At 34.5% G+C, this 20,589-nt stretch overlaps 1 protein-coding gene across 3 annotated transcripts in view; it reads left to right on the forward strand.

Moving 5' to 3' along the window:
- Window positions 1-20,589, forward strand: part of CSMD3 (CUB and Sushi multiple domains 3) — a 1,080,114-nt gene that overhangs the window by 630,867 nt on the left and 428,658 nt on the right. For all 3 annotated transcript variants that reach the window (XM_029222726.1, XM_029222727.1, XM_029222728.1), the window contains 3 exons: window positions 5,746-5,928; window positions 7,704-8,030; window positions 11,716-11,910. In XM_029222726.1, coding sequence (XP_029078559.1) covers window positions 5,746-5,928; window positions 7,704-8,030; window positions 11,716-11,910 — 705 coding nt within the window. The remainder of the gene's footprint in view (window positions 1-5,745; window positions 5,929-7,703; window positions 8,031-11,715; window positions 11,911-20,589) is intronic.

A 20,589-nucleotide genomic window follows, 5' to 3' on the forward strand; every position in this document is an offset into this window, starting at 1 on the left:
GTAAAAAGAAAAAAAAAAATTGTACTAGATATCCTTACAAAAATAAAGGGGGGAATTGTATCCATGAACAAATAATAGGAGGTTATGAAACAATAAAAAGTAATAAATCATTAAATATTCAAGAAATGATAACATAATTTTTCAGTATATAGGTTGAATTAGAATTAGATAAAAGTACCCAGTGAATTAATAAATTTGAATTTATAATATATATACATATTTTACATATACAATACTTCTAGAACGCAGAATAGAGAATTTTTTAAATGAAAATTTGAAAGATCAAGCAACATGAAGGCTAAATCTGAAAGTTCTGATGTTTAATGTGAAAGAGTTCCAGAGAGATGAGTGTGTATACAAAATAATATTTTAAAAGAAATAATGGTAACAATTTCTTAGAACTGAAAAAAAAGAAGTTACAGGTTATTTGACAGCAGAAATCTATCAAGTACCAAGTTAAAAAAAAAAATTTAAGAACCAGTACCTAGGTAGATGATAGTGACATTTAAAAACAGCAAGTCTAAAAAAGAATCCTAACAACTATGGGAAGGGAAGAGAGGGAGCAGGGAACAGATTAATTACAAAGATAATTAAAATCAGTTTGTTATATTTTTTTATCAGGAATACTGGATGGATAAAAGACCGGGGAAAAATATCTTCAAAATGCTGAGGGAAAATAATTTTGAATTAAAATTCTATACCTTACCGATTATCACTCAATTTTGAGGGCAAAAGAAAGACATTTCAGTTGAAGAATAACCTAGTCTTTCAATAACAGAAACAATTTCAGTAAGGTATAAGAGGAATAAAATTTTCTGAGCCTAACAACAATGTCATGCCACCATCACCTAGCACTTTAGCCCTGCTATTCCCTGCTCATCATCCCAGCCCCCACCAGAGCATCCATCACCTTCTAAAATAACACTTTTTATTTATTATTATTTGTGAACTTCCAATGGAATATACACCACCGAAGAGCAGGAATTATTGTCTGTTTATTCATTGATCTAGTCCACATAGTACCTAGAAGAGAATCTGGCCCATCATGGGTTCTCAAATAAATATTTGCTAAATAAATTGAATGACACAATGCGGTTTGAACTATGTAAGTGAGCTTGATTCAGCTACCAGGAAATGTGGCAAAATTCATACTCTGGAACTTTAACAAAGTTCTTTTTTTTTTAATTTTTTAATTTAATTTTATTTATTTTTTTTATGCAGCAGGTTCTTATTAGTTATCCATTTTATACATATTAGTGTATATATGTCAATGCCAATCTCCCAATTCATCACACCACCCCCGCCACTTTCCCCCCTTGGTGTCCATATGTTTGTTCTCTACATCTGTGTCTCAATTTCTGCCCTGCAAACTGGTTCATCTGTACCATTGTTCTATGTTCCACATATATGCGTTAATATACGATATTTGTTTTTCTCTTTCTGACTTATGTCACGCTGTATGACAGTCTCTAGATTCATCCACGTCTCTACAAATGACACAACTTCGTTCCTTTTTATGGCTGAATGATATTCCATTTTATATATGTACCACATCTTCTTTATCCATTAGTCTGTCTATGGGCATTTAGGTTGCTTCCATGACCTGGCTATTGTAAAGAGTGCTGCAGTGAACATTGGGGTGCATATGTCTTTTTGAATTATGGTTTTCTCTGGGTATATGCCCAGGAGTGGGATTGCTGGGTCATATTATATTTCTATTTTTAGTCTTTTAAGGAGCCTCCATACTGCTCTCCATAGTGGCTGTATCAATTTACATTCCCACCAACAGTGCAAGAAGGTTCCCTTTTCTCCACACCCTCTCCAGCATTTGTTGTTTGTAGATTTTCTGATGATGGCCATTCTAACCGGTGTGAGGTGATACCTCATGTAGTTTTGATTTGCATTTCTCTAATAATTAGTGATGTTTAGCAGCTTTTAATGTGCATCTTGGCAATCTGTATGTCTTCTTTGGAGAAATGTCTATTTAGGTCTTCTGCCCATTTTTGGATTGGGTTGTTTGTTTTTTTAATATTGAGCTACATGAGCTGTTTGTATATTTTGGAGATTAATCCTTTGTCCATTGATTCGTTTGCAAATATTTTCTCCCATTCTGAGGGTTGTCTTTTTGGCTTGTTTGTAGTGTCCTTTATAGCTGTTAGCAGTTGCCTTATGTATTGAGGTGCTCCTATGTTGGGTGCATATATATTTATAATTGTTACATCTTCTTCTTGGATGGATTTCCATTTCCATGGAATATATTTTTCCATCCCCTCACTTTCAGTCTGTATGTGTCCCAGGTCTGAAGTGGGTCTCTTGAAGACAGCATATATATGGGTCTTGTTTTTGTATCCATTCAGCGAGCCCCTGTCTTTTAGTTGGAGCATTTAATCCATTCACATTTAAGGTAATTATCGATATGTATGTTCCTATTACCATTTTCTTAATTGTTTTGGGTTTGTTTTTGTAGGTCCTTTTCTTCTCTTGTGTTTCCCACTTAGAGAAGTTCCTTTAGCATTTGTTGTAGAGCTGGTTTGGTGGTGCTGAATTCTCTTAGGTTTTGCTTGTCTGTAAACCTTTTGATTTCTCCATCAAATCTGAGTGAGATTCTTGCCAGGTAGAGTAATCTTGGTTGTAGGTTCTTCCCTTTCATCACTTTAAATATGTCATGCCACTCCCTCTGGCTTGTAGAGTTTCTGCTGAGACATCAGCTGTTAACCTTATGGGAATTCCCTTGTATGTTATTTGTTGTTTTTCCCTTGCTGCTTTCAATAATTTTTCTTTGTCTTTAATTTTTGCCAATTCGATTACTATGTGTCTTGGCATGTTTCTCCTTGGGTTTATCCTGTATGGGACTCTCTGTGCTTCCTGGACTTGGGTGGCTATTTCCTTTCCCATGTTAGGGAAGTTTTCGAGTATAATCTCTTCAAATATTTTCTCGGGTCCTTTCTCTCTCTCTTCTCCTTCTGGGACCCCTATAATGCAAATGTTGTTATCTTTAATGTTGTCCCAGAGGTCTCTTAGGCTGTCTTCATTTCTTTTCATTCTTTTTTCTTTATTCTGTTCCACAGCAGTGAATTCCACCATTCTGTCTTCCAGGTCACTTATCCGTTCTTTGCCTCAGTTATTCTGTTATTGATTCCTTCTAGTGTATTTTTCATTTCAGTTATTGTATTGTTCATCTCTGTTTGTTTGTTCTTTAATTCTTCTAGATCTTTGTTAAACATTTCTTGCATCGTCTCGATCTTTGCCTCCATTCTTTTTCCAAGGTCCTGGATCATCTTCAGTATCATTATTCTGATTTCTTTTTCTGTAAGGTTGCCTGTCTCCACTTCATTTAGTTGTTTTCCTGGGGTTTTATCTTGTTCCTTCATCTGGTACATAGCCCTGTGCCTTTTCATCTTGTCTGTCTTTCTGTGAATGTGGTTTTTGTTCCACAGGCTGCAGGACTGTAGTTCTTCTTGCTTCTGCTGTCTGTCCTCTGGTGGATGAGGCTGTCTCAGAGACTTGTACAAGTTTCTAACACAGTTCTTTTAGAAATTATCAGAGAGGGTAGACAAAATTAACTAAGGTCATATAATTTCAATTTGACAAATATAATAGCAAATTGAATTGAATATATTTTATTGATTTATCCTCTGTGAGGCTGGATATACTTATACTGAATATTAAAGCAATAACATTAGAAATCAGCAACAGAATGATAGCCTAGACCCATACATTTAAAAACACCTTAAAATTATTTATGAGTTAAGGAGGAAATCAAAATAGAAATTACAGACTATTTAGAAGTGAACAAAAAAAGCTCTAAATATCAAAACAGTACTCTGAAGAAAATTTATAGACTAAAAAACATTTTTTTAAGGAAACAAGAAAGACTGAAAATAAACTAATATAAAAACAAACCCTAAGACTTCAGCTCAAGAAGGTGGAGAAAGAATAGCAAAATAATGCAAAAGAGAGTTGAAGGTGGAATCCAAAAAGATAAAAATGAAAGATGTTTAAATAAAATCAAAACAATGGAATTGATTAGCAAAATGTGGTTCTTTGAGTAGACTAGTAAATTTGATAATGTTTTTTAAGTATGAGGCAAAGAAAACTGGAAGACTAATCACAAATAAATAGCATTGGGAGTGAGATAGTTTATGACATCTTTGTAAGGAGATATTTAAAGGTTTTGTAACACAATTCTATTACTACTAAACTAACTTTGGAAAATTGCACTTCTCTAACATATATATAAGTTGCTAATATTGCCTCCCCCCCCAAAAAAATAACTTTAATAGTAAAATAACCCTAGAAGATATTGAAATGGTAGTCAGATACCTATCTCAAAATTATACCAGGCTCAGTCAGCATTTTTGGCAAATTGTCACACTCAAGGATCCGATTTTCCTGTTATACAAACTAGTCTAAAAGACTAGTGAATGTTGGAAAATTGCTAACCTCTTCCCTTGATATTAAGTCTGTATAGGAACAGCACAAGAAAAATGATAGACCAATGTCACTATGACACAGATAAAAACAAATATCAAATCAAATGAAGTGTATTAAAGAAATCATTATAACTATGTTTTCTGCTAAGGATACAAGGACATTCAAAAATATCTCCAAAATTATTGTTTGGTTCAAAAAACAGCAAGTTATAGAATATATTGACAGTATAGTACAAGTTACTATATATATATATATATATATAGTATGAAAAGCAATACTACCTAGATTTTGTAAAGAGAATTTTTACGTTTACAAAAATACAGATGTTTATATTACATAGTACCTATATATGTGTATTATTATAAAAGCATGCATAAAGAACTGTAAAGATACACAACAAATTGGTGCTAGTAGATTACAGAAGAACCCGGAATGTGTGATTGTTGGAGTGTCAAGAGAGACCATAACTTTATCTCAAAGTTTTATTTTTTAAATTTAAATTAAATTTTTTTTTGCTGTTGTTTGAAGATTACTGCATTAATGTGATTTCATGTAACTAAAAACCAAAACAATTACCACAATAATCTACAACTGACATTCCTAGATTCACAAGGAAGATCCCAGGTATTTGGAGTTTCCTTGAGCACATGTTGAAAGGGTGTTTTAATGTGCTCTTAAGAGATTTTTTTTTCAACCTCCTTCAATTTAATTCATCCACAAAACATTTGTTGAGGAACATATATGGGTAATTTGGAATGAAAAATTGATTCCTGACGTAAGTAGCTTTTTGGGGAGTCTAATTGGGGAAGTAATTCAACCAACAGGTACTAGGGAGAGTGGCAGATCCTGTGTGGAGGGTATTCACTGATTGTTTTAGGAGCGCATAGGCAGAGAATATCACCTTGTGTCCTGGTTTCAATCCAAAGATTTCCTGTATCATGTACAGATTACGAAAATAAGAAAAGTTTTTGAGATTTGGGGAAAATACATATGTATATTTATGTGTGTATGTATGTAGTACAAACAGATAATCTGAATCTTGTTCGTAGTTGTTCTGTTAAGAACAACCGTATTAGCTCCAACAACCTGTTTCCCTATCTACAAAATGAGAGAAATGCACTAATTGTTCCCTAAAGATCATTTCCTCAAATCATGTCCATAACAGTAGTAAGAGAAAATTAAGATTGGAGAACATTTTCATCTTTTGCTCTGAAATATCTTGGCTATAGAGAGTGTACATATCTTAAATTTGCTGTATGGATATCATATGCCTGAAAGCCTTGAAATCTGACATATCATTTATTTTTACAGAAATTGAAAAAGAAAGTTGTGGTGATCCTGGTACACCCTTATATGGAATTAGAGAAGGTGATGGATTTTCTAATCGTGATGTTTTAAGGTTCGAATGCCAGTTTGGATTTGAATTAATTGGAGAGAAATCCATTGTTTGTCAAGAGAATAACCAGTGGTCTGCAAACATACCCATCTGCATCTGTGAGTACCAAATGCTTTGCTTCCAGATAGCATATGCTACCCTGTCCTTGCATATAATTGCTTTTGTAATTAATTGCAAAGAACTGGAACTGTGTAATTATTTTTGAATGAGTAGCACTTTTCAACACTATCTTTAACAAGTGTGCTTATGCCAAATTATAAATTTCATTGCAGATTTAAATAAAGTTAGCACAGTTCACTTGGTAATGGCAAAGTATATTTTACATATGTCCTCATAACACTTTACTGGTGGCATTTTATACTTTATAGATAGAATACTTCTTATGGAAATTATACATCTGAGCTAATTCTATTAGGCTTATTTATTTTAACAAGGTAGTATATGCTTATTTGCAATCAGAAACACTTAAAATATTTAAAGCTTATATTCTATGTATAATGAATGCATTAACTTATTTTTTCTTGTAGATGCTCACACTAATGCCTGCTTAAGTGCCATTTATTTATATTGCACAGAATAAAATTCATTAATGTTTGTGATATATATTATGCTTGGATTAAAATAATGTGTTTCTTCAAATACTTTAAAGCGTTCCAATTTAGCTGCAACAAAAATATAATTTGTTTTATCTGTGGATGCACTTTTAGGTTAAATTAAATACTATCTTCATTACCAACAAATACAGCTTACCAGGTGTGAATGCAATATTGAAAATTTTACATTAGTTTTGTTACAAATGATAACATATAAGCTCATAATCATGAAAGTAAAAAATAATTTTCTTGTTTAAAAATATGACTTTTCATCTGTATCCAACTTGTAATGATCATGCTTTTCATTTGTGAAATCCTTTATTCCCTACAAAGGCATTAGCACAAACTTTACTTCAATATATAACTGTTTTTTAAAAAATTTAGCAGTTTTCAAGACCTGCATTTTATCTGAATTTTAATTTGTGCTGCAAAACACACATTTTCCTTTATTGAAAATGTTGATTATTTAACATTTTTAAACACATACTGAGAACTTTTAAAGTGAGTGGAGGCCAAACGTTTTCTAATATTATCTTTTTTTCCTCTGTGTAATAAATCATTGATTTTTAATCCTTCCTCTACTTTCTAAATGTTCTGTGTGAACCTTTAAATCATATTTTTTAAAAGCTAAAAAAATAAATCTGAGGGGGAATAAAGACCAACCTTAGTATGGTATGGGAGTTCTTATTTAGTTCTTTTTCCAGCATTAGCCCCTAGTAGCAGCTATCATAAATGTTAATTCATCGCCTTATCTGTGTTATAAGCTATCAGAGCATCCCATGGCCATGGTAGGAGTGAAGTTCACCTAGTTACTACCCTCACTCCAAGTTTTCTCCAGGTTGTATTATCCCAGTTATGTTAATACCTACATAATATTTGTGTGTGTTTGTTTTCAGTCATTTCGTGAGCATTATTGTTTTCTTTGGAAATGTCTATATACTTCTCCAATACTTTTTTAAGCACAGAAACTAAAACTTTGCACTACACTCTAACATGGACATGATAAATGTCAAAATAAATTGCTGTTATTACTCCAATTATATTTTTGTGCATATTTAAACATACAGTAATTCAAAGTACTAGTAGCCTTCCTTAATAATGTGCAAACAACAACATATTTTTTTTCTGTTTTATAAGATAGATTATATTGTTTAATATTTTTTTTTAAACTGCTAATTGATAAGTATAATTGTTGGCTGTGGCAAAATGAGGTAATTTGAATTATTTGAGGTAATAAATTTGAAAATTTATTGTTTTTTATAATCTTCCTACTTTAACAGTTCCTTGCCTCTCTAACTTTACTGCACCAATGGGAACAGTCCTTTCTCCTGATTATCCCGAAGGGTATGGGAATAATTTAAATTGCATCTGGACAATAATCTCTGAACCAAGGAGTCGGATACACCTTTCTTTCAATGACTTCGATCTGGAATCCCAGTTTGACTTCCTTGCTGTTAAAGATGGAGACTCTCCAGACTCCCCAATTCTTGGAACCTTTACTGGGGCTGAGGTGCCTTCTCATCTTACTAGTAACAGTCATATACTACGATTGGAATTTCAAGCTGACCACTCAATGTCAGGACGTGGCTTTAACATCACTTATAACAGTAAGTTTAATTTTTCCATATAACATATTTCTACACATTAGAGCTAGAAAGGAATCATACAAAACAGCTCTCTTGTTCCACAGATAGGAAACTTGAGCAAGTCATATACATAATTTGTATCAGGGACAGTCTTTCAGCCCTTGATTTCTAACCATATTTTTACTCCTTACTGTGTCATTTCTCTTTGTGAGAGGCCTGATGTTAAGGAGATATATAGTAAATATAATTATTATATCATCAATATATTAGCTTATTCTATTAAATCTTATAAGCATAATCTCAAACCTACTGTACATAACATATTTTGCTCTGTTATTGGTATGCAAACATAAAAGGGGGATAGATCGTTCCTTCAAGATATTCATATACCAGTAGAGGATTTTAAACAAATAATGACAACACAGAGTTATAATTCCAAAGACAAAATTAGCTAGACTATCAAAGTATCACAGAGAAGGAAATTACTAATTCTGGGCAGTAGGTTACTGAGCTGACTTAGCAAAGATGCTACGGGGGGAAAATACCTTAGTGATTAAGAATATCAGCTCTAAGGTCAAACTATGAAACTTCAAATCTTGGTTTTGCTACACTTTTAGGTTTAATAACAGAGCCTTAGTATTCTCATCCATAAAGTCATACTGGGTTTTTGTAAGGAGCTGTCGATGAAAAAAATAATCAGTGGTCAATCTAAGAAAGAAATGAACATTTTTTTTCCAAGCCAACCTGTGGATTATAACCTGGGAGACAGTCTTTCAGAAAGCTCTGAGGACTGTTCCACCTGTTGGAGGTCAAAGCACAGTTATGTAAGTTTTTGAGACAAAGGGTTATAGTCAAATGACCTATTAACAGTTTACACAATCCAGATCTGCACATCCAAAGCAAGTAGTGGGTCATCGTGATCCCTTATGACATTAAGAAGGACTGTTATCTACTAAGGAGGTCTGATTAATGCAGATGAACGATACACACTACAGAGGAAGGAAGAAGCCCAAGAGGGCAGAGAAAAAATTTATGTTTAAATTTTCATCTTGCCATAAAATATGAATTTTATTTAATCAGAGTAAATAGGGTAATGCATGTAAATAATTCAGCATATATACCTAATAAATACTCAATAAACATTAACAGTTGTTGTTTAGTTGTCTTCTGAAGTATTCCCTTGTCAATTCTTATTCTATTATTGTATTTATTACATTGCTTTAGATTTAAGAATTCTTCGAGGTTATTTAGCTATTGTCTATCACCCATATTTCTTGTATTTCAAAAGGATGCATATTGTTTTTCTGAAAATAACGTGGTGTAAATATAGCAAAAAGATGAATCACATAAATGAGAAAAGTTAACAAACTTAGTAAGTTAACAAACTTACTTAGTTTTAAGTAAGTTAGTAAGTTAACAAACTTACATACTAATGCTTCCGTGTGCACGTTTTACCTCAAGCTGTAGAATGCTAGTGATTTTTATTGTTTTCTTCAAAGTTACCACACTCTGTCAGATTCTGACCAACTTGATGAGTTATTTAAGTGTCACATTATAATAGGATTTAATTTCCTGCTCTTTAAAAAAGCACTGCACACCCCTCACCTTCACCCTTGCCCCAGCCCGTTCAGTGCTGAGCTTTGTCAATTAATAACAAAATGCAGTTATTGTCTTTTCAAAGTGACACTCTTAGTGAACATTGTCACTAATAAGTTGTCAACATGTAATTGCACATCATTAAAGTTGAATTAGCTGTGACGTGTCAGAGAGACATGCTGTATAAAATGGTTGCTTTATCTGTAAGTCCCTTTTAAAATATTTCATATATATGTATAAATATAAACACATATACATTTATCTATTTACAGTTTTATGTTGTCTTAAATGCATATATATATATATATATATATATATATATATATTTTTTTTTTTTTTTCTTTTCTTGCCACACAGCTTGCGGGATCTTAGTTCTGCAACCAAGGATTGAACCCCAGACCCCACCAAGTCCTAACCACTGGACCACCAGGGAATTCCCTTAAATGAATAATATTTTTAACTTTAATATTTATGGTATCTTGAAGGTATTATGGAAATATGCCTCTTGTTCCTTGTTCTGTTTCTCTAGTAAATAATTTAAACCATTGTATTAAAATTCTTATATTCAATGCTTCCTACTGCTGTTTTTTTCTGAAAAATTTTCCAGCAGGCATTATGTGTAAGAGCAACCAGGGTTAATCGATACTGAGCTTCTTAAAAGCACAGCAGAAAACAATAATTAGAAATAAGTGTACCTACAAAATAGATTTTATATATTTTAGAATTTACCATAATGTTATTTTATGCTGTTTAACTTAAAAATGAGGAGACTGGATAATACAATTATATAATTTATGAACAGTATCACAGTGATGATTTAGTGAAAAAATTTAAAATAGCTGCATGTACCCATGCAGTATGTATATAATATTAAATTGTAAATACCCCTTAAAATATGTTTTACATATTTAGACTTTGCTACTTTAAATATTCTTCCACTTATATTATACTAATTTAAACATTTATAATGCAAATTTATAGGGCTCATGTAATCTATAATCTATGAGAAATTTAAAGTAAGCACATTGTCCTTACACTTCTGCTACTTGCTGGGACGGGGCTAAATACGCATCCTGGGAGATACAAGGTAAAATAAGATAGTGACCCTGAACTAAAGAGCTCACATTCTCTTGAGAGACATGAGACAAATAATCCAAGATACAATATGTTGTGGAGAGGGACTTCCCTGGTGGTCCAGTGGGTAAGACTCTGTGCTCCCAATGCAGGGGGCCAAGGTTCAATCCCTGGTCGGGGGACTTGATCCCACATGCATGCTGCAACTGAGTCCACATGCTGCAACAAAGATCCCGTGACCAGGTGCAGCCAAAATAAAAATAAATAAATATTAAAAATATATATGTTGTGAAGAAAAAATTTAAAGCCAGACCAGGAGATCCATTTCAATACTGTCTCTATGATCTGAGGCAAGCTACTTAACTTTTTCTGAATCTCACATTACTCTTTAGAGTAAATGGCTATACTTTGCTCATCAGGCTATTCTAAATGTTAAGTGAGGTGACAATATATCTAAAGCTCCTATCACAGTGCCTAGAACATGGTGTTTGCAAAAGAATTAGCTCTTTTCCCTTTTCCTAGATGGCAAAGACTAAATGATATATGGAAAATTATAGAGAAATTTTAAGACTTTCATAACTAGATTGAAACATTTCACTTTAATACTCACTGTGAAATGACCTCTTCGTTCCAAACAATGAATCACAAGAAAAATTTTCAAAGGGACATAGTCAACCTGCTCTGTATCAGCCTGCTCTGTATTCACGTTAATTGGAATTCTGTCCAGCTTATACTGGATATTTTTGATTAGATAAGGCAAATGATTTCAAGAAATAAGCAGAAACAATTCTATTTTGAAATTTTGTAATTGTAGAGTGTAGTTCACATTTTAAAACAACCACATCCATTACACATCAGAGAGAAAAAGGTATGGTCAGAGGAGAGCCTCTCTCTCTTTTTTTTTTTTTTTTAAATAAAGGCTTTTCTAGAAATGAGCATAACCATTTTAAAAATCATTTTTTCTCATCCCCAATACACAAGGGTCTGTCTCATACTGCTAGTTTGTGTGTTTTTCTCTTTTTTTGCTGTTCTCAAGCATTTGGACATAATGAGTGTCCTGATCCTGGAATACCAATCAATGCAAGGCGGTTTGGGGACAACTTTCAATTAGGAAGTTCGATTTCAGTTATTTGCGAAGAAGGATTTATTAAAACCCAGGGAACGGAAACAATTACGTGTATTCTTATGGATGGAAAAGTGATGTGGAGTGGACCAATTCCAAAATGTGGAGGTAAGCACAATGGTCAGTGCAAAATACAATTCCATCATAACTATGCACTAGAAACCATAACAGGAAATTCATTGTTCTACCAGGACTCTTGTAATCTTAAAATATCATTTAGCATTATACTTTAGACATATAGTATGTAGTTAAATTACATGTTTAATATTTATTTTTTATTTTTATTTTAATTTTTAGAAATCTTTTAGAAGCTCCCTTTAAAAGGAGCTCTTATTAAAAGATACACATTAATAAACAGTAGATATTGGTTGCATGTGTAGAATACCTTTAATATATTTCATAGTTACAGCTGAGTATATTTTATACTTTCCAGTCATATTTTTCTTGGTCTTTTAACTATTCATGGTATAAATTGAATTTATTTTTTTAAAAGCATTAACTATTATTAATCATAATAAATAAATTTATGCTAAAGCACCCATTATTTAAAATGTATAATTTTTGTAGACATAGTTCACCAAACATTTTTTTTTCAGTTTTGATTTGCCCAATGAAATGCAGTCAAGAAAGTTCAGGACAAAATATATGTGTGTTTTATGTATCTATATATACATACACAATGTTTGGAAGTACCTATATATCTTTGAATATATATAGTCGCATAAAGTCACAAATTATATTGGTAAGAAGGAAGGATGATCATCTTAAAGCTAAAACATATCAAGTATATAGCGTTTCAATATAGAATCTATAAGAGCGTTGGGGGGGTTTATTTAGAATTGTCACAGTAGGAAGTAACATTCTGAATTCTATTTTTCTCCTACTCTAAGGTTACACATCCATTTTATTTTAAAATATATAAAAGGACTTTTACTAAGACAAATGAACTAGGGCCATTAAACACCCTTTAGTAGATCACCATGTAGTGATTAGGTGACAATTTTAAGTGGTTTCTTCTTTTTCTTGCTTTCCCAATTATTCTTGTTAGCTGTGCCCAAACTGACATTAGAACCTTTGTTTTCTCAATTTCTAGCTGGTAAATTGAGAATATTTAATATATACTTTCCAAAACCTTTGTTTTCTCAATTTCTAGCTGGTAAATTGGGAATATTTAATATATAACAGACAATTGAATAATACAGCTATTACCTATAAATGTTGAGTTTCATTGAATTGAACATTTTCATAATATCTCATGATGAAGTAATCCAGACCATGCAATTAAGTTTTCCTCTTAGTCCCTTCAATTAGCATCTCCCTCCTCTTCTAATCACCTTCTCATTTGTAACATCAGGGGGCTGAACTAGATGACTTCACTGTTCTTTTCCAAACCTCAAATATTATGGGCTTAGTAGGGGTTACCCTGACAATGTCTATGACTATGCTATTATGTTTAAAAAATATAATGGAGTTGCACAATACAGGACTAAAATAAAAAGAGAAAAATGAAAGTCGTGTTAAATTTTTTCCATCATAATTTGCCCTGGAGCTCATTCGTTCTTTTAACCATAGTTCCCGACCTAGACTTGGGGAATCAGTCAGGAAAGCCTACATTAGTATTTGAAGGAAAAGTAGGAGATAAAAGTTTATTTCAGGCAGAAGACATAGTACTGGTTCAATGTGACTGGAGTGAAGGATAGAGGGACAGGGTTTGATGAATACAGAGACCTCTAAAGAATGAAATGCTTTGTAAAGAGTGCTAAGCAGATTAGAAATTATCCTATGGCAACAGGAAGCCACCTTAGTTTGGAAGTGACATGACCTGAGCCTCTCCCTCCCCTGCACGGGGAGTTGTTTACAGTTTCAGTGGACAGGCAGAGACTACCTCCAGATAATTGAATCTCATTGGATTCTCACTTGCCTAACTTGGGTGTTGGTTTAGGAGCTGCTTGGTGCCTAGCTGCATGGGGTGGTGAGAATAATGAGGTTGACATTAACAAATCATTTGATGAATTGCTGCTTTATTTGAGAGAGCAATTTCAGTGAGATTTCTCACCATGAAAAATGAATGGTGTTTAACTTTTAAAAATAAATGAAACAAAATATTCAGAACTAAGTTGGCACAGGCCAGTAGGCCTTTCAGACATCCTAGAGAGAACTGTATAAAGGAGAAGAATATTTCTTTCTGCATATGTGAGTGGAATTACATGCAGTTGGCTGGCTCACCTGCCAATTTCTGGATCCAACACGAGGTAGGAACATCACCAAGGATAAGGCTGGAGCCAGGGAAGGCAGAATGGTAGTGGGCTGGAAGCGATCGTACAGTGGCACTTGCCAGATTACCTGCCACATCCCAGGCTGTGTTTTGATCCAGGTTCCACCCAATAAAGCAGACTGATTTCAGCTCCTGTATAACTAACTCTGGTGGGTTTCATTTCTAAGACTCTGATTAAGGTTTGTAAAGATTTCCTTTAGTTTTGCCTGAATTCTACTTAGGTACTAATGAGAAGAGCCTGAGACTAGCTGAGGAAAGCTTGTTTTTCTCTTCCTATTTTCTTTTTTTTCCTTCTTTTTTTTTTTTTTAATCACACCACTTCCTCCCCCATTCCCCAAGCTGCCACACAGCCACTCCAACTTACACAAAGAATTATGTCTGGAAGCTCTCTCTGCCTATAGTCTTTGTTCTTTAGACCTTCCATATTTTGACAGAAAAGTTTTGCTTATTATTTATTATAGTTTTTCTTTTGGGGCTCTCTCACAGCTTCCAATATATGCTTAATATTTTAGCTAAAACTTTTTTATTATCATCGTATTAAACACTTTATATAGTGAAATATGTACATGTTTATGTATTCTCATTAATACAAATAACTTTCTACTTTTATTTTCCTCACACAAAAAACTCCAAAATCAAATGTATTGTTAAAAATTGCTAATATGCATGGATTGCTGTGTGTTAAAATTAGAAAACAGAAAGAATTGGTTTTAATCAGAATTTATAGAGCAAAGGGAGTCACTATAAAATGTTTTGATAAGAAAACCCGGGGCTTCAATTCATTTAAAGATTGCCTTCTCCCCACAGCTCCTCTCTGTCACAGTAGTGTAGAAGTTTAGGCATATTGGCAAATTAGTGGTCCACCCACGTCAACCAGTCTTCAACCCTAAAACTGTGGAAAATCTTTGAGAAAAGTGAAAAGAAACTTTTTGTCTGCCATAGGCCTTGAATAAGGATTCTTCAAACCAAAAGGGAGAAATGAAATCACATATGTTGCAGTTCTGTGATCCCATAGCTGAACTTAGATTTATTTCGGATAGCTTAAATACAATTGTTAACAGAATTGGGTTATACATTTTATTCATTGACCTGAAGTTCAACACTGATACATTAGCTAAGGATAGATTTAGGCTATCTTTGTGAAAATTTGAACCTTTTTCTTTAGAATGGGGTGATCGAATTTCCTCATGAGGAAGAAAGATTTGATGCTTTATATAGTCTTATAATCTTTCAGTTTTGCTAATTGAAAACAAAATACATTAATTTTTATAATTAGCATTGAAACCATTCACTTTGAATTCCACAAACTGTCTGCCTAACTCAATTTAGTAACAATAAATGACTCTTTTACCCACACCTAGACAGTAGCCTGAATATAACTGGCTCTATAGGGCCAGTCTCTGCATGGTGACTTCAAAGACACATCCTAAAACCATGAAGAATAGTGTGAATGGTTATCATAGGCCTCCTTTAATGGGCTGACACAGGGATTTTCATGATTTTCTACCTAGAAATCTTCCTAAAAATCTTCTTCCTCTTTCTCCACAAAAGCTTCCCACTCATAGCAACTGCATAAACACTCTCCTTCTCTTCAGCTGTAGTCCCCTCACATTCATTCTTCACACAGCCCAAGCGCCTTATTGGGCACCTTGTGAGCGTCCTCCGTAAATTCAGCCCTCGGGAAGTGCAATTTTCTTATAAGAATCTTTCCCCTTGGAATCCCTTCTTTTTTCACTCATTTTCCTTCTTTTTATGTGATCAGAATTCCTTTCAGGGACCTCTGAGGGCATTGCCAGGCTCACCCACATGTATCCTTCAAAGTTGCTTCTATCAGCCTTGGTTCTAGGAAATTTGGAATAGGGAGGGAAGGGACAACCCTAACTACATTTGGATTTATTTCTCACTTCACCTGTGTGTGTGTGTGTGTGTGTGTGTGTCTCCTGAAACACAGGTAAGATGGTGCTTTTACTCATTTTTCTCAAAGGACTAGTGGGCTACTAGATTTTCTTTACTGCACCAAGCAATGCAAACTGGAGTCAGCCCTTACCCACAAATCCTGGAATCTTTTTCTCACACAGTAAAATCCCATAGGATTTCTAGTCACTGGAATATTCCTTGTGACTAATACTGCTACATAGAAGGCAACATTTAAGGTATAATATTTGACCCACTCAGAGGGGTTTCCTTAGTGGCTTTAGGAAACCTACTGGTCTCTGCCCACCTATTATCTTCCTGTCCAAGGGCTAGCTCCAAAGGATTGAGACGTACCTGCCTTATTGTCCATGCCTCAAGTGATCTGAGCATCATTATTTGGCCTTCTGTCTTCATTGTCTCTTTTTACCATTTATTGTTTAAAGTCTATTTTGTCTGAGACCTTCTTTCTTGAGTACAACCATCATTAACTTATTTTTCTCAGCTTTGATTCACTTTATCAGATGCATGAAACCCTTTGTAGTGGGGAACGAGTCTATGGTTAGATGGTAAATTGGCTTTAAGTCTGCTCTGTCATGAACTTTTTACAAGTGCTTCTGGTCCTATCTTTTGTTCGTACCTTTTCCTAGCTATCTTGTTTTTAAATATAGCTGTGAGTTTACTGCATATCCAGAACATATTGTTCCAGCACTTGCACTCAGCTCAAATTCATCTGGATACTTATGTCCTCTAGTTTGGTGAAGCCAACTGCCATAAAATGGAGGTTTTGATGGATCTGAGTCCACTAATAGATCCAAATGCCCAATGTCATAACCTCAGATGCTTATAAGAGCTAGACGGTAACAGAAATAAATTACATGAGCTGAATAAAACAGGCTATCTCACAAGCAGTGAGCACTGTTATCTAGAGTCTTCTGTTTTAAAAAGCAGGACAATTGGGCAGACATTATTTTCTGTCTCTGTTGCAGTCATATAAGGAAACTGTTCCTGGATATGAGGATTTATTATTCATTGGTGAATGTCATTATAAAAAATATGCTACCTAATTATACTCATGTAGACTGAAGGATGAGAAGGATTTATTTGCAGACCAAAAATGAGAGTGGGAAAAAAAAAAAAATGAGAGTTGGGTTAAAATGTATTCATTATTTCTTTATAAAATCTGAAATACATGCCATTTACATTTTAAAATCAAATGTTCCTTAATAAAGTTATAAAATTGTTTAACTGTTCATGAAAAATGTTGGATGAATCTAAAAATTGTATATTTTATTAAATTTCATTTTAATAAATATACTACTCAGGATCATTTTAGTCTCTCTTCCTGGTTTCTCTTCATTTCTATGATCTCTGTTTGTATGTGTTCCAGAGCTAGGTCTTGAATATTTTCTCCTATTTCCACTCACTCTATTCATACTTTTCATCCAGTCTCCAGCTTTAAATAACACCTATGTGTTGATGGCTCTCAAATTTACATTCTTCTACTTCTCTGTCCTGAAGTCCAGACTCATCTATTCAACTTCCTCCTCAATATCTCCACTTAGATGTTTAATAGGCATCTCAAACTTAGCCTGTCCAAAACTGATCAGATCCCCCCGGTCACTCCAAACCTGATACTGTCACAGACTTTCTCTATCATCATTAATAGCACTCCATTCTTCCAGTAATTCAGGCGAAAACTCTTGGGAGTAATTCCTGACTCCTTTCTTTCTATCACAACCATACACAATCCATCAGAAAAATCTGTTAGCTCTACCTTGAATACCTATATTCAAAACCCATCTACTTCTCACTTCCTTAACTGCTGACATCCTTGTTCCAGCAACCATCATCTCTGGCCTAGATTACTGCAACAGTCTTGTAAGTGGTCTCATTGCTTCTGCCCTTTCTCCCATTCAGCTCTGTAGAAACGGTTTGTTATTCAGTTTACCCATGCCCACCACTTAATTTCTTCATAGTTATTTCTCTTATGGGACTCAGAAGGCCCTGATACGTATATACTATCTACTTCTCTCCTCGTTTTTACCTGGCTCCTTGTCTCCCATGCCCTCTTCACTCTAGCTAGCAATGCCCTCTTTGATCTAAAGCAATCCCCTCAATAAAAATGGAAATAGAATGTTGGCCTTCTGGATTACATGGTCGTGTTCTTGAATATAATTAGGATGTAATACATTCATTGAACTGCTTTATAGATAAAGAGGGTTATATTTAATAAAATACATTGGAAGACTTGGGTGAATGCTATTGGCTCAAAGTGGTTGATTTAATTAAGATGCTGAGTTAAGACTAACTGAAAGAAAGTTTTTCCTTCCTTGTGAAGATTTATAATAATTTCTGATATTGTTATCATTGTAGCCTCCCTGAGAAGAAAAACAGTGAAAGCAAAATGCATGACTAACAAGGTATACAGGCAAAATTTCCTGTTACTTTGGGAATGACAACTTATACCATACCAGCTAAGGAGAAAAATGTTGCAGTATCCCTGTCCATAAAAAATTGAGGTCCAGATACCTCCTTTGTGGCTTATTAAGTGGGTTCTAACTGACTCATTTCTCTCAATCATAACCTCAGATATCCCACTCCCAGTTTATATAAGCAGCAAAAGAAAAGTGAGGGAAATTGAGATCTATATCTATCTATCTACCTACCTACCTACCTACCTACCTACCTAAACTGTTGGAGTCAAAAGTTGTTCATCTTTTCCTTTATCTCCCCATAGGAAGGAGGATGCTAGTCTCCTTCTCTTCAAGCCAAGTTAAGGGGAAGGACTCTAAAAGAATCCCTCATAAGGGAATGTAGTTGCCTGTGAAAAAGAGGAACTAGAATCGCCAGGTGGATATCTGATTATACAGTGTACTTGCTGATCTGCCTTCTATGCTGAATGAACAAGAGAAAGAAAATTGATCAAAACTGGCAGATTAAAGAGAGGGAAAGCTGGCTAGTTGAAATCATTTAGCAAGTCAATGATGTGAGCTTCCTCTGCATCAAATGAATACCAAAGAAGGTACCCTGGCTTAGCCACTTGGTAAAAGAAACTCAACAACCAGACACCATAGGATGTACTGTCAGGGGTGAAAGCAGGGAGGTAACTGGAAAAGGTTGATCTTCTCTTCTATCAGGAAATTTCCTGGTAGAAGTGAGAAGCCACCCTTCTAATTCTTGGCCTTTACAAAGAACTCATTTATTATCCTTATGGAAAGAGCAAAACATTTTCCATATCTGACAAATAGAAAATCTCAGGGACCAGTTAGAGTTAGTGAGGAAACAGCAACAGTCAGGAGAGGACTGTGACAGCACACTTTTCCTCATTTTAGCCCTAACACCCCACAGGAAAAAGGACCTAAAGGGAAGAGGAAGGGGACATGCTGAGAAAGGATACAGCATCTTCTCTGCTCCAACTGCTGAAGCGAATGGAGGAATGAATCATCAGGTGCTGGTCCTCCATCAGCACCCTCCTCCCCATCCTCCAAGGTGCTCAAAGATGCACCTTGGGTGGGTAGGTTTAGGAAATAAGACAGAATTTTAAATTGGATTGGACCAAGTTTTTTAATACTGTAAGTGATGAGAATTTTCAAGGATGTGCCCAACACTTCTTTAAGGAGAGGGAGATTTGTCAGTGCATGTTTGAAGGCAGTAATTAAGAAAGAAGGAAGGGAGGGAGGGAGGGAGGAAGGAAAGAAAGAAAGAGAAAGAAAAGAAAAGAAAGAGAAAAAGAGAGAAAGAAAGAAACCAATTTCTGTTTTCATTCCACCGATTTCAGAATATTCCATAAAATGCCTACTCAAGCAAGAACTTCCTTGCCCTCAGTAGAGAACTCCCTGCATAACTATGGCTTAAGTTCCTTTTTACTGTAATGGGATATCTTAGAGAATTCCTTGCATGAATAGGATGGGACTAGGGTCCCTGGAGAACTGTTTGACAGCAAGGCTGGACTTGCATGCCAATGAACTTCCCCTTTGAGGATAAGGACTTTTCTCTTGAATCTCAGCCTCAAAGGGAAGGAAATCCTTCTCATTCACAGACGTTGCACTCTCTGGAGGAAGTTTGTTTGAGGGAGCAATTAGAGTAACAGTCTGATGCATAGATCAGAATATATTGTGGTTCTCATAGAGAGAATGTGTGTTCACACACATATACCTATTCATGTCTAATAATAGACTCCTCTTTTAGTTACATATTAAGGTAGTATTAAATTCCTAAAGGACTACCATAGGGAAAACTAATAGCACTCTGCAGGGTTTTGCTCCTAATTTCTGTGGAGCTGGGTAGGGGAAGGGTAGAAGGGGTTATAGAAATGGAAAGAGGTTTAGAGCTGTGATTGCTTGTGTGCATTCCTGGCACTTTAATTCCTATGTTTCTGACTTTCTCTTTTTATCCAAGAGAGAGAGGCAACTTGTTTCCCATAATTTTCTTTGAAACGTCATCCAGTGTGTTGAGGTTAGACAGAGCAGGTGATTACTTACCACACCTATAACCAACCATAAAGCAAGTTTAAAAATTTAAAAAAAAAAAAAAAAGGAAAGAAATGGAACCTTCATTGTTTATAATCCCCAAGATCAAAACCTAGCTCTTCTTCTGGT

Source organism: Monodon monoceros, unplaced genomic scaffold (assembly GCF_005190385.1).
Source record: "Monodon monoceros isolate NGI ecotype Baffin Bay Population unplaced genomic scaffold, NGI_Narwhal_1 Super_Scaffold_14, whole genome shotgun sequence".
Lineage (NCBI taxonomy): Eukaryota > Metazoa > Chordata > Mammalia > Artiodactyla > Monodontidae > Monodon > Monodon monoceros.